This window comes from Lepidothrix coronata, unplaced genomic scaffold, assembly GCF_001604755.1.
Source record: "Lepidothrix coronata isolate B3197 unplaced genomic scaffold, Lepidothrix_coronata-1.0 Scaffold141, whole genome shotgun sequence".
Classification (NCBI taxonomy): Eukaryota; Metazoa; Chordata; class Aves; order Passeriformes; family Pipridae; genus Lepidothrix; species Lepidothrix coronata.
This window is the reverse complement of record NW_016690321.1, coordinates 682,064-697,590: the sequence shown is the minus strand read 5'-3', so window position 1 is coordinate 697,590 and position 15,527 is coordinate 682,064. Positions and strand designations below refer to the sequence as shown.

The 15,527-nt window shown below is 38.2% G+C and overlaps 1 protein-coding gene across 8 annotated transcripts in view; it reads right to left on the bottom strand.

The window, feature by feature from the left end:
* The window catches only part of ATF7IP (activating transcription factor 7 interacting protein), an 88,495-nt gene that overhangs the window by 49,259 nt on the left and 23,709 nt on the right, over nucleotides 1–15,527 (bottom strand). For 3 of the 8 annotated variants that reach the window (XM_017827665.1, XM_017827664.1, XM_017827666.1), the window contains exon 2: nucleotides 267–1,318. In XM_017827665.1, coding sequence (XP_017683154.1) covers nucleotides 267–1,311 — 1,045 coding nt within the window. In that variant the 5' untranslated portion in view covers nucleotides 1,312–1,318. Of the gene's footprint in view, nucleotides 1–266; nucleotides 1,319–6,560; nucleotides 7,121–9,562; nucleotides 9,780–15,527 lie in introns of those variants that run through there. The other 5 variants (XM_017827670.1, XM_017827663.1, XM_017827668.1 and 2 more) reach the window with 3 other exon arrangements.

Here is a 15,527-nt window from a genome sequence, read left to right as displayed (position 1 = left end):
AAATTTGCAAAGAGTATGAAAAAAAAAAACAAAACCCCCAAAACCCCAAATCAAAACAAACCAGATGTCTAAGATGATAGTTTCTTGGTGTTACTTTTATTTTTTCCTGGGCCTCAAATGCCACCCTTGAAAACTGCAAGACTACATAACATAACTGGAGGGTAACACTGCCTTTTTGATTCAGAAACATGAAACTTGTGTGTCATTCTAAAAAACGAACAAAATCCCAAAGTTAAATAGAAACTACCAATTTAAAAAATTCTTACCTGGAAGACTTGACTTGTTTGATACTACCCCTTCAACCCGTTCCTCTTTCTCATCACAGGGATCCTCTTCATCAGACAGTACTAAGAAAGCCTCTTTTGGCAGACTTTCATTGCTTTCCTGCTTGGATGGTGAACCCAAACAGTTGTCTATTTTCTCTTCTAAATCTGGGGCTGTGTCATCCACTGGAAGCAGAGAACTTTTAGAAAAACAGCTCAGATCATCTTCAGCAGGGGCTAGTTTTTCCAAAATTGGAATAATTTCATCTGTTTCCATAGAGTCAGTATTGTCCAAGATACTTTGACTTGGCTCATCTAATGTCTTCGGAACAGCGGTTTCTGAAAGACCTGCACTGCCCTCTTGTTTTTCCTGGTCAGCTTCCATACTGCTAGAGATGGCTGCTTCTCCAACAGCCTCTTCAATAGTAACTACTTCAGTCCTCTTTTCCCCACTAGATGAACTGGAATTAACAGTTATATTATTTGTTTCTCCCTTTTCTTCAGAAGAGTCAGTAATATCATCGACTGATTTACTTTCAGCTTCCAATGGGATGTCACTCTTTCTTTGGTCCAAATGATCTTTTGTATTATTTTGTTCATGGAAGTTGTCTTTATTGCTACCAAGCTCTCCATTTTCTGCCTCACAAGCTACTGCAGTAATAGTATCTTTATCTTGCTCAGGAGTAGTATTTTCTGGAGACAGCGTTAGAGGTTTGGATTCTATGTCACTGACTGTGTTTCCTGTCCTACTTTCAGGGCTTTTGGCCTCACTAATTTCATCAGAAGCTGTTCTTTCTTCTTCAGAGTTAACACACAAGTCAACTATGCCATTAACTTCCTTCTTGTCCTCCATACAGTCTGAATTGCTTAAAGGGGAATTTAAATCAGAATCTCCATTCTCATGTTTTCCATTTAACAGTTTCACTTCAGTTGTCTTCAACAGCTCCTCTTTAACCTTATAGACAGCTTCGAGTTGTTGTCGATCACTTACTCTCATTGTTTTTCGTGCTTTAAAGACTTTTTTCTGAGGTTCATCTGTGCTATCCATCTTGACCCTTAAAAAAAGGTTCAGAAAGAATTGTGAAGGTAAAAATTTATCATCATTATCTTAGTACTACTCCTGTAGCACTTAGCACATTTTAAAGTAACCAGTTTAACTGTATCAACAAAAACAAAGAAACAACTGTCAACACAATTAAAACACTACCTGACCTCACAAAAAGTGAATACAAGTTTCTGTAAATGTTGCACAAATGCCTGTATGCAAAGATCACAGAAATCACACATTAGGCAGCAGTAGTCTGACTACACATTTTAGACTAGATGTCTCAGATACTGTACTAAGGCAAGAGTCAGCAGCCTTTCTTCTCATAAAAAAGTAAAAATAAATATAAACTGATGGACCAGGAATATTTTTATCTTTCTAAAAATATGTAATTTCATGAGTTTCAAATAGAATTAACAACTGGGGTAAATGACAGGATTTTTATATCAAGTTACTTTAAAAAAAACTTCATTATATAGAAAGAATTTCTGAACGTTTCATTAAGATACTTTCTTTTGTGTAGATAAAACACACTTTCATCTTCCCTATCTATACAATGGTTAACTGAACTTGGGTTTTTAAAGCATTTTCATTCAATTTGCAATAATATTTTACTATGACTATTTTTGGCCATAAAAACTACAGGTGTTGCAGCACCTTACAGAAAAATTTCCTCTTTCAAGGAAAATGGGTGGTTTTGCCCTCTATACAATTATATTCACTCCATTCACCCACACAAATATTAAGAAAAACAAGAACTTTTATTAAAAAAATTAAGAAAAATGATAGAAAATCTACTTTATCAAATCGATAAATGGAGATAAAATCAGCATTACCTAAGAATTTATAATGATTTTGTTGAAATACAAGAAAATCTTATTTAATTCGTTTCCATTAAACAAAGCAAATCCACAGGGATTTTTAAAATAGTTTTCCCCCACGTGGTCTTGCTTTAGGGCCTAGTTTTAAAGGATCATATTGCCAATATTCAGAAGCAGAAAGCAGTTAAGGAAGTTGTTACACACTAAATGTAACTCAAGAACTAAAACTGTGATTCAGCTGATGTTAACCAATTTGGGTCTACAAACCATCATAAGTCACTCCTGTCTAGGATACAGCTTTTATTAAGTTTCTCAAAAACATGCAAAAATTAACTTGGATAACAGTAGTTAAAAGACAGAGCAAGTAGAAAAAAAAAAATCAGGCAATTATCTCTATATGATTTTTTTTGCCCACAAGCACTGGATAGGCAATGTTTATAACACTGATACAACAGAATTATTAGACAAATGATGCATTTTAAGTATTTAGGATGATTCATTTTGCATCATCCCTTAATTCACTTTCATTCACAGAGCTGAGAAATTAATTAATAAACTGCATTTTGTCTTTTCAGGTGCAATATAAATTATTTTTAAAATTTTATTGATAAAAGAAAGCAGGACTACTGAGAACATTAGCTCAAATCGATGGCTTTGTGCAATCACAAGTTCAAGAGCGTTTGGACAACCCCCTCAGGCACATGGAGTGATTCTTGGGGTTGTCCCACGCAGGGTCAGGAGCTGGACTCAATCCTTGTGGTCCCTTCCAACTCAGGCTATTCTACAATTTTATGAACCAAGTCACAAAATTCAGAAAACAGATTCCACAGCCTCTAAGTAACAATTTGGCTCCACCCCATTTTGCAACCAACTTTTCCTCCAAGTTTTATTTAGGCAGTCCTAAGAGTGCCCTTTAGCCTTCTCTTGAGCGATTAAAGATGTCAAGCTCTCTCAGCATCTCATTGTAGGTCACACGCTTAAGCTCCTACCATTTTGGTCTGCTGGATTTTTCCTAGTTTACTTGGAACAGTTTGCTTATGAAGAAAATTACTTAACATTTATCCTCAACTCCAATATTCTACATTGTAAGATAAGAATATATATTCTAAGGTACAATATGAATTCAACTACCAAGACAAACTCTAAACCCCACAATCATGAGGTGCCATATTTACAATCATAAGGCTTCTTTTACGCTTAGTTAACATGACCTGACAAAACCAGGGACAAAGCAGAAAGCAACTTTTTGCACTTCCTATTAACGCAACATTGAGCTTCCCTTCCACTTTATTACAGTTCTTTTCTGCAAGACAGTCTGGAATTTTTGTATTTGAGTTACTGATAGTACTTAAACAACACTCGGACACTCGCATTCAGGAACAGATCACAGAATCACAGAATATGCTGAGGTGGAAGGGACCTACAGGGATCATCGAGTCCAACTCTTAGCCCCACACAGGACCGTCCCCAAGAGTCACATCATGTGCCTGAAAGCATTGTCCAAATGCTTCTTGAACTCTGCCAGGCTTGGTGCTGGGACTGCTTCCCTGTTCCAATGCCCAACCACTCTCCGGGTGAAGAACTTTCTTCTAATCTCCAACCTAAATCTCTTGACAAAATGTTGTATCAGCTCTACTTATAGACTCTCAATAATACCATTAAGATATACATTTTTGCCAGTCTTAACTAGATTTTCTGAACCAGATTGTCTATTAGTGCATGGCCACTACTGGGAGCAAAACATAACATCTATAGAAACACTGATCTGAAACATCAGTTTACTTGTTCTTGGAAAACGTTCTCATCACATAGCCATTTTCAGTCAGATGAAATATGAAATCCAGGTAAGCTGTTAATGCCTTTCCAGAGCTGCCTGCATGCTAAATACAGTTTCTTCATGTTTCTTCAGAAGAGAACATATTTAACACAGGAATTCTAGACCTGAAGTTACAAAACGCATGTAAAAACCTCTAGTACTTCTGAAGTGCGCGTGCAGTTTTTGAAAGCACATCCCTTCCGTCTTCCCAAAAACTCAGCATGTAAGGCACATTTTTTCACATCGTTATAAAAGCATATGTCATACCATCATGTAATAGAATACCGACAATCATACTCATGTTCCATGCATATAATCCCCTACAACCAACATGTATGCTGTTACAGATTTTTATCATGTAAAGCCAATTTGGAAAAAAAAATAGAAAATGCCAGGTTTGGCTAGCCTTGAATAATTCCAAGGCTCCTAATAGGTGACTCATGAGTGAGAGTCTATTGTTAGTACAGTACAAGAATATAGGGCCTTTGCATCAAAATTACAACAGGCAAATAGTTTAATCTCCCAGACTACAATGCTTCCTTTTACAGGCATTACAAGAATTTACAAAACATATCACAGTATTCATATTCTTACTTTTCCTATCACCAAAAGATATACTAACAGATTAATATAACATTTACAAACAACTTAAAATCAGATTTATAAGTGCATCACTTTATAATCAAAAAATATAACTTAAAAGAAAATAATATTTTCTGTTCTAATTTCCTTAACTACCTAAGCAGTTTTTCACTCGTATTTTTAACATAAGCGTAAATACAGAGAAAATGAAAGACACTTCATCTTAAATTTACCAAGAACAGCAGTCTTAAAAAATCAAACATCAGAATACCTTTATATTGATGCATCCTTATTTTTTCTTAAAAAATACAGAAAAAAACAGCTTAAATTTCTAATATGTTTAAAAATTATGTTTATTTTTTATCTTAGGAAATTATTCAAAATCTAGTTAAAAATAAAGCTCTTCTACAGTTGTAGAAAGAACCTGCAAGAAAAACAGGCTTCTCAAAATTCCATTGTTAGATGGTTATTTGAGTAACTCATGCATATTTTCAGCTCAATCCCACAATCTTTTGCAACTAAAGAGTATTCAATAAAAGCTACTAAAAAATATTCAATAAAAGCTACCCTCAGTGACAAAATTACAAGCACAGATGAGATGAACTAGCGTTTAGTGCTCATCTTTTAACAGCGAAATATCACGTAGCACAGCAGAGCAGCCTTGAAGTGTTTCCAGCCATACCCACAAGGGAGCACAGTGCAGCCAAGGAACAGATCTCATGTGAGAGCTGAGTAAAAGAAACAAATCAATCGGTAACCAGTCCAGATAGGTTTGGTCACACCTGTGCAAGCCAATCAGGTGCCATCTGATAAACACTGCCTTCCAGCCTCTCAAAGGGGCAAGGAGGCAGCCCTTCAGAGAGCAATGCCAGGGCAAAGCTACCTTGCAGAAATAAAACATTTTAAATTACTAGTGTTCTAAATGAATGTATTTTGGTAGTCTCCCTTAATACTTAACATTAACAAACTTAAGCTACTTTTGCTCATCTGATGCTTGGGTGTTTTCTCTTTTTTTACTCATCATGTGACCAAGTCACAAGGAGGAAATGAGTGGCCCAGGCACCAAGCCAATGGAGGGGCATGTTTTATTTCAATTAAAGGCATTTGTACAGAACAGCACGAAATGACTCCTGCATGTAGAGCTACATGTATAAGGGTTAAAAGCTGTAAATAAGGTGGTAGGTTTTGGGCTGATTTTTTTGTTACGATTTTTTAAACTCAAGACTCAATTTTGGAGTATCAACATGCATATATTTTCTATATTTTTTTTGTTTAGATATGAAAATTCCCTTTTTCATTTTAGGCTTGAAAGTCATATACACTTCAGCATGTGAGACACAAACACAGCATTAGGCACCTCCCTCCAATACTTGAAAATTTCCTTCTCATGATGAAATGTGTGCTGCATGGCACAAAATGCTACATGGCTGCCAGTGCAGCTAGGAATATGGGGAGATCTCTTCTCTAAGCCAGTTAAAAAGCCTTCCCTCTATTTCCTTATTTTTTAAATTATTATTATTCTGCAGACAGATCGCAGCTCTAAAGTAACAAAGGAAGGTATCAGATGCTCTGGATCAGCCTATGATCATGTGCTCAGGTAAGCAGCCCATGAGCTGCTCCAAACGTTAAGCCAATCAGCAAGGAGCTGCCTGAATCCTGCCTAGTAACAGGCAGCAGACAAAAGGAAGGTCATGGAAACACGGGGGGTGGGAGAAGCTGCAATCTAAACAATAATGCACAATGGGGTTTGCATAATATCATGGGTCTAGAACAGCACAGGTACAGGGTTCCTGGGGGGCTTGCAGAGCTGGCCAAAAGCACGGCAACCATAAAACGTTTGCCAAAGCACAAGAACTACATGGATGAAGGAAAGTTCACTGATCATGAACATCAGTGCTCAAATGCACAAATCTACTTAAAATCTATTTAAAATATGGCATAGCCAAATCAAGGAAAGTGAGGCAGCAAATGGTCATGAGTATTTTGTTCTAGGTGGAGAGCTTCAGAGAATGAAAGCGGTGAATAGAACCTACCTTTTAAGTTATGGTTCATAAAAAGCAGTTTTCAGTTGAATTCCTCCACACCGTTGATATAAGTTTTCAGAAATTTAAAAATTATTTTCAAAGAAAAAAAATACTGTTTGTGACCTATTCTTACAGAACATGTGCTGAAATAACATGCCAATAATTTGTTTTTCTACCACTAATACAAGTCAACTGATCTAACTGAACGGAAGACAAACCACCAGCCTAATGATCTCCATTTACAACTATGCCTTTGCTTTTAAACCTAATAAAGAAAGCAGAGGCCATGATTATCGTATGTGCAGATAATATTTCTTCCAGCACACCACAAGTGATTTGAGTTTTCCTCCCTTTTAGGCTACAGTTAGTGTTGGCTGAAAGTGAAAGAAGGATGTACAGTTATCTAAGAAAAAAATTACGTCGCCATCCTGTCCTAGCTGCACGGGCAGCAAGACCAGGTGAACGGCAATTAAGCAGCCCTCTAGCTAATCTGTCCCCCCCTCCAGAGGTGCGGGGCGCGGGCGGCGCCTCCCCCTGCGGCGCAGCCCTGCAGTGCCGCCGCCGCTCCCCAGGGGGCGCCGCTACACCCCGTCGGCCGCGGCACCGCGGGGGGGACGGCCGCCAGCCCCGCTTCCCATTGGCTGAACGGAGCCGCCGCGCCGCAGCCAATCAGGCGGGAGCTCCTTAAGTTCTACCTAGCAACAAGCCCCCACGCGGCGGGCCTCGCGCGCGGGCACGGCCGCGGGGGCGCGCGTTAAGAGAACGGGATTTTCCAAACGGCCTAATGGAAAGTTAAGAGCTTTCCGTGAGACCTGGAGCTGCGCAACAGCGCTGACCCAGGAGTGCGAGGCACACGGGTGCACAGACGTAATAAAGAAGAGGTGTTTAATGCGCAAGAGCATTTTTAGGCGGTTTTAAGATCACTAAATTCTGTGATGTTGACTGTTGAATCAAAAAAACTGCCGAGATCCAACCTGGGTTTAAGTACGGCAGCTGGAAAGCTTTCTTTTCTTCAGATGCCATGCAGCACCTGTGCTTTTCTAGTATCCCAGCAGAAAATCGGTGTTTTGAGACGAGTGCAGTATGACCTTCTGCCTTGAAAGCAGAGGCCGTTCTCCCCCACCCTTGCAAACTGCCTTCTGAAGTTCAGCAAAACACTTAAGTACACGTGTGTATCTACGCCTAAGAAAAACACCCAAATCTATGGGTTAAAGGCTTCTGAAACCAGAGTAAACTCGTGGTACAGTTTCAAACAGGTTAGTCTTGTGTACTGTATGTGATGGACAACTTCATGTACAAACTTGAACTACATTCTTGTCACTGTGGCATTACTGTGAATTAAGCAGTTGGCTTGTGTCGCCTCTACCCCAAGAGAATACTACCGCCTTTGACGTTGGCTTGTGAACGTGTTTCTCAAACCAAATTTTTTACTGTAGAGCTTTTTTCCCCATGAAGCTGCAGTGCCCTGTGGGAAAACTAGATTCCTCTTGGGGGAAAAAAATGACTGTCAGGCCCATTTACACAGCTAAGACATTTCATCTGCTGATGGTTTTGCAGAATTGTCCTTATGTGTTCATCAGGTTATGCCTTGGTAACTACTACGTGTAAAACACATACTTTGGAACGTGGAAGAATGGAAAACATGGAGAGTCCTTCCTAGACAACTTTTACAAGCAACTCAAGTGCCTCAGAAACACCTATTCTTTAGCATGTAGACCTTAACCTGATTCTTCAAGGAGAGTTTTGTCTTTTTCCGTAAACTAAATGTTAACAGCTATTTAAACTAGTAAAACTGCTTGTCTGGAACTCAGCAACAGGGCTGTGATAATGTGTTCTCTTACTTCCCACAAGTGTTAGAGACTTCAACTTTTTATCAACAAGTCAAAACATTAGCTTTCAATTCAACTGTGAGATCTCCAAACACTAAACAAGTACTGCTGTTTAAAATAGCAGTAACAGCAAAATTCAGCTTTCTTATAGACTGATTTTTTTTCAGCACAAGCTTAAACACTAAGTATGTTTCTTTCCATAGAAAAAAAGGATTTACTGAATATCTATGAAGTTAATTAGTGCATTTAAGATACATTTGTGGAGTACTATTATACACAGTTTCAATGTTATACTGCAGTTCCAGCTTTGGCATAGGATTAGCAGTCACTGTTATCCTTAAATAGGAGTAGGACCTAAAAATTCCATAGAAGTGGACACTAACTGCCAGAACACATCTACAATAAAAAACTTAACCCAGCTTCTGATATTCCAAACATAAGACGTGAACAACTTGCATTGTTCATGCACACGAAGACCAAAAAATACAAGAAACTCTGTGAAACAAAAATCTCAAAAAAGCAAGGCAAGATGTTCTGTTCATGCTTAAGCTTTTCCAGGCATTATAAAATACAGTATTTTTTCCTTTTATAAGGAAATAATTTATAATTTATAAATTCAAAATTTATAATTTCAAGTGAAAATTCAACAGGCTACAGCTTTGAGAAGGTATCACTAACGTGTACAGATCTGCATCCTTTTGAGGTAGATTTCTTTACAAGTCTTCTGTTAGATAAAATGCAGGATTATTGTAATGAAAAAATTGATATATTTACCGCAATAGTCCGTATTTTCTAGACTCGTTCCTGTATCACTTATACAACTAGCTGTAGCAGTGTAACCTTGGTTTTCCAACACTGGCAGCTTGGTGACATTGCAATTCAGATGTGAGCTGCCTGATGCTGACAGTGGTCCCCTGAGGTCACTTCTCAAATGCCAGGAGAAAGAGAAGTGAGAACTCACAACAAAAAAAGGAGATGCTGTATTAAAACGTTACTGTTCGGCACGCATACAAGCGCCTTTCATGAATTTTTTTTTTGCACATTACATTTTCTCAGTAACAATATAGAAAGTTTAAAATGGAACAAAACCAGCAGTTGGGAGTTGGCTGTGGGAAGGGTTATCAGTATTTCCCCCGGGGAAGGCACCGTTCCTCAGGAGGGGCTCTGCACCTACTGCCTCACCTGCTCCAGACCTGCCCCTCACAAGCGCAGCACCCGGGGCTGGAGGGGGCACATCATTTCATAAACTCATCCAACTGAAGCCTGATGGGGACTCTCAGATTCTGGGGAGCAGGGAAGCTATTTGCCCATTTCTCACATGAAAGGATGAGTTTTCTTTCAGTGGGAGCCTGAGAGAGGCCAGGACACCGCCCCGGCAGCCATCTTATTCCCACACCAGCTCCCTGCCCGATGGCGGGGGACTGCCGGAGATTTGCATACCCGCTCGGGATTGGCTGTGGGAGAGCTGTTTTCCATAAACCAAATCTGCCCGGCAACAGGCTAAAAATAGCCGGGGCTGCTGCCGGGAGCGGGAGCAGCTCGGCCCACACGAGGGGCCAAGACACGCACAGCCTTCCTGTCGTGGCGCTATGGGCGGGCACGGCACGCTGCACTTCCTCAGGGATTTTTTTTTTTTTAAATGTTTTCGTGGGGTTTTTTTAAATGCCAAAAATAATTTCTGAAGTAATTCTCTCTTCAAATCAAAACATGAACTATTATAATTTGCACATTGTCTTTTTTCTCACTTTCATTTCTAAGCAAGCAGGAACAGAAGCCATCTTTCTTACTCTGTTTAATACCCCATGTCAGTTTGGTGAGATGGCACTGGGGTAATCCACAACATCTGCAACAGATATCACCTAATCCTCACTACATATAGACTGTTACAGAGGCTGCTTCTTGGCTCCCGAGTGACCCTTTGGTACCTCACACCTCACCAGACACCCCCTCCATACAATTTCTCTACTGAAACTAAACACGGGGGATTTCGAAAGGTGAGCATGATGAACCAAGAAAAAAAATTCCGTAAGTACATAAGGCATCTTGAGACTAAAAATTAAATGTAAAATGAGGTAAGTAAAGCACAAAATTTCAAAGTTATTATGTAAATACATGTTCTGTGATAACTCCCGCAATGATTTACATGAAGAGTATTGTAACATTTAAGCCTACAAAACAGGTATCATTTACACAAGTTTGATTTTCAGTAGTACTGAACTGACAGCATAAACTCTTCTGACTGCAGCAGAAGCAAGTAAATAGATTTCCACACTTTTCACCACATCCACTCCCAGGTTTCTGTTTCATGGAACTGTGTTAAAGGCAGGTGAAAGCCAACACTGTAAGATGAATGGAGCACCCAGTGCACACAGGACATGTACAGCCACCTAATACAAGTCTTCAGCATCCTGGAAAGTGCCATCTTAAATGTAAGCTGTATATAAGCACCTTTGGTATGAAAAAATGCATTTTCTACAACGCTGTCAAAATTGACTAAGAAGAGAAGGAAGAAAAGTGGCCAAAGAAGATGGTCAGTGACCACTGATGAGACTTGATATCTTTTGAACGACTCCAGAAAAAAAAAAATCACAAAAATTAACCAGAAATCCTAACGGGAAAGTTAAAGTGAAGTAAAACAAATATTTGTATATAATAAAGCTTCAAAATAAAATTAGAAAAAAGCCCTAAACCACCACCAAACAAACCAAAACCCACAAAAGAGTTTCTTCTAAAAGCTAGTTTACCCAAACTTTATTACCTGTACCTAGTGTTAGGACTATTTGTCACACGTATTCTTTATGGAAAGGTAGCTTACTCCATAGATGTTGGCTTGCTACCTAACAAATTTTACTAGCAACTCTGCCATGTACCACAAGACATTTATTCATTAATCAGAGCCTAAATATCTTCCAAAAGCAACTAATGGTGTGGAATAATGGGAACTAAAAAAAACCCTGCCAACCTAATATTCTATTCATTACTACATAGAAAAAAAGAAAAAAAAATCAAAAAGCATGTTTTCAGTGCTGGTAAATCACTGCATTAATATGCTAAGGACCCTAGACAATGAAGGTAATCTATGTTTTTACAATGATAAACAGTCACTCTCTAATAAAATTCCACGGCAGTCAATTTCTTACTATATCAAGCATTCAATAATAGAGTAAGATTTATTTACCCTAGTAGAAGGGTACAGTGACAGATCAAATTCTCTTGAGTCAATGGGTGGACAATTATTTTTCTGTATTTGCTGCTAGGCAAAGATTTGTCATATCTCAAACTTGCAAGAAAAATTACTCATAGTGTCACCCAAATTGCAATTGAAATGTTTCATAGTCAAACACTAAGCAACCATAGCAGAGATGACTCTTCAACTTATTCATGATTAGAACAAGCTCTGCAGACACAGATATCCAGACTTAATTCTTTGCTAAGCTGCCTAAGGAACAGGAAGCAGAAAGCGCACAAACCCAAGATGATTTCTTTATAGAGTTCTAATCATGGAAATAAGTGAATAGAACTAGTAAGAATAAATTTTGAAATAATGTTACACTAGTTTAAGTGGCAAAGTTTTACTGATCTGCATCAGCAACACCTTAAGCAGCAAAGCACGATATGCCCTGTTAATTTCTGAGGTGCTGACTTACACCTAAGGCTAATGTACTTGTCAACTCATATACTCTGGGAAACAAAAATATTGGAACAAAAGCAAAGGAGGACGACATTAATGTCCTGAAAGTAATTGCTCAGTTGATGGGAAAATCCTTTTGTACTTGGCTCTTTAAAAGAATAAAAAATTTACTCTTCCTATCAATGTTTTTGAATGAACATAATAACAAGGACTGCATTTGGCAACAGTCTTGTGCCATTTCTTGATATGCAAACATCTTGTATCTGGCATATAATAGAAGCCTAAGCTGAACAAAATATTCTCAGGTGTTTGTTTTTTTTTTACCATGGAGGGGTGGGGGTAAAGTTTGGCTGTTATCAGTTGGTGGGTAAAGAAGCATAAATAGGAAGAACTTCCATGTCAATACAAGACACACTTTTTTTTAAAAAACAAAAAACCAGACAATGATTCTTTGGAACAGCTGAACCAAGGATGTGTGAAAATCCCCATCATTGGAGGCTTTCAAGGTACAATTAGACAGGGTGCTAGATAATCTCATCCAGGCTCTTTTTCCCAAGGAAGGTCGGACCACATGATCTTTTGAGGCCCTTTCCAATCTGGGCTATTCTCCCAACTTAGCTGTACAGCTGATTTAACTACCAGAAGATCAGTATTACCTGTCAGATATTAAAAAACCCTCTAAAATGGGACTTTTAAAGATGGTCAGATGAGTAGTCCACCAGTCTTCTGAAGGACTGTTACATCTTCAGCAAGAAAGCAGCAATTGCAGAGTTGAGAAGGTACCTTTCAAGTTAAACAGTCTTCTACCAATAAGCTCAGTCATTAAAAAAACAAAAAAATCCCCTCCTCTTTGAATAAGTTATTTGCATAGACACACAAAAAATATATTTTATGTACTTTATATATTTTGTATGTCTCCTAGAACGCTTCCATCAACGGTGCCTCCGAACAATCCTAAACATCCACTGGTCAGATTATGTGACCAATACATCTGTTCTAGAACAAGCAGCAGTCACAAGCATTGTGGCCATGCTGCTGAGAACACAGCTGCGCTGGGCAGGGCACGTTTCAAGGATGAAAGATCACCGCCTCCCTAAGATCTTGCTTTATGGTGAACTTGCCACCGGCTGCTGCAAGAGAGGAGCCCCGAAGAGAAGATACAGGGACTCCCTGAAACAACATCTCAGCCTTGGCCATATTGATCATCATAATTGGTCTACTTTGGCCTCAAATCGGGAGGCCTGGAGACACGCCATCTATAACACTGCCGTTTCCTTTGAGAACACACGCAGGATCACTCTTGAGGAGAAAAGACAACGCAGAAAGAACCATGTCTTGCTGAATATACCACCTAAGGAATCTTTCTGCTGTGCCTTTTGCAATCGGATATGTCTATCTTGTATTGGCCTCATAAGCCACCAGCGTGCTTGTAACAAACATGGATAGAGCCTTCCTAAATTTTCGTTCGCAAAGACAAGCCATGATGATATTTTGTATTTATATATATATATATATAGTTGGGGGAAATGTCATCAGCTGGCTTACAATTAGAAAAGTCTAAAATGGTAATTAGGTTGTGAACTTAAGGATCTAGTTTTATTTGCATAGGGTTTTACATATTGTATATGGAAGCTGAATAATATATGCAAACAGTAGATCATCAGACTGAAATAAGCAGAAGTGAACTTATCTTTAGGCAACTTCCTCCCAGAATAAAAAAAGTCATCTTGTTTGCTATCCCTGGTCAGATATGCAAAAAAATGATACAGTTGAAATAAGAAATTAAGTTTCAGAAGCAGAGTCTAATTCATATAAGGCACAGACTTCTATCAGACCTAAGATATGAATTCCAAGCACCTCACTTCCCTTTATTTGGTCAACTAATAAATAGTACTTCACGTGGCATCTTCAATTCACTTTTTGTCTGTTTACTGTTCTGACATGGCAGTAAATACTGCTGATGAAATATAGAGGAATATACTTCAAGAAACTGCAAGGACTATCGAGTTTGACAGGATCTTACAACAGTATTTTCAATTTTTATTTAGGAATACCTTTTGTAACAATGTACACAAACGGTGTAAAATAAACACTACAATGAATGTCTTTGTTTTAAAGGCAAGGTACTCTGCAAGGCTTTAAGATCCCATTCTAGAAGGTGAAGGTTATTTTCAGGAGTCCAAACTAGGAGTCCAAACTGAGCAACTAACAGACTTTAAAGTACCCATCAAAAACGTAACACTCTTTTGGGTGAAAACATCAGGATAAACTGGAACTGCAACACATTTTTTGAATCAGATCCTCACACCTACCAAACTTGTTGATTAAAATGAGTACTCTTAAAATTTCCACAAATTTAGACCATGTTTTCATACATAGGTTTCACCCATCACATCCCATTTTCCACCTGCAAAATTTCATTTCAGAAGAATGTTCAAAACAGTTCACAACTTGCATAAGTAAGAAGTAAGATTACAGAATACGATGCAACAAGAAAAAATACTGAAAGCAATTTTTATTATTCAAATATAATGAAATATTTTTTCTCCCAGTTCTGCTACTGCAGCCTATGCACAACTAATCCAGTATAATCCTGCATCAAATTGTGAAGACAAGTCAAGGAACAGGAAAGCTGGAGTTTATTGCTGCTTTAGTACAAAACGTAAGACCAAAATATTTAGTAAAAAGTGTTGTTTATCACTAGGAAAACATCAATTTGCAAAATAAGTTTTATTGCCAGGTTTTTGTTTTCCATCCTTGACAAAGGTAGTTTGAAAGTTCACCAGAATGAGGAAGAAATCATTATAAAATTTCATGAGGAGAACTAGGTTCTTTCGATATCCTGCTTCACAGACTCACTTTACAGCAGCAATGCTGCTGTAAACACTCACTGTATTCATCTGTGGCCACCAGAGACTACCACAGTTGCTAAGCAACATCTTAGTTTCATCTCTATTTTGATATTTGCCATTTCAGACATTCTTTGAATAACCTCATCTCATTCCACTATTTAAGACGCTGGTTGCATAACATCAGATACCTAATGAAAAAATTAGTTTTTCACAGTGGTTTTATGAACTGTAATCAACTAGATTTTTCAGGGACCACTGAGTGGTTTTATTGTATATGTAGGAATCTGCCTATACAATTCCATTTTGGTGATTCTCTCTCATTGACTTTTTTCCCACCCCAAGTCTGCACATTGAGCCAAAAATCACAAGGTCGCAAAATATGTGGGAGATTAAAAGAAAAAAAAGAAAAAGAGGGGAAAAGCCTCTTTTTTTCCTTTGCTTTTCTATATATCTATGTGTAGATAAAATATCTAAGAATATTTGCATGCAGCAAGAAACAGTCACCATAGTGCTAGAGAAACCCCACTCAGTTTCAGAAATTGTTTTGCCTTTTCTGATTTCTAGTTTCTCCACTTAAGAAAGAGCGGGAAATAGAGAATTCCATGGTAAAAACAATATTAAAAAATTCAAACCACAGAGCAGTCAGCATGTTTATCTAGATTTA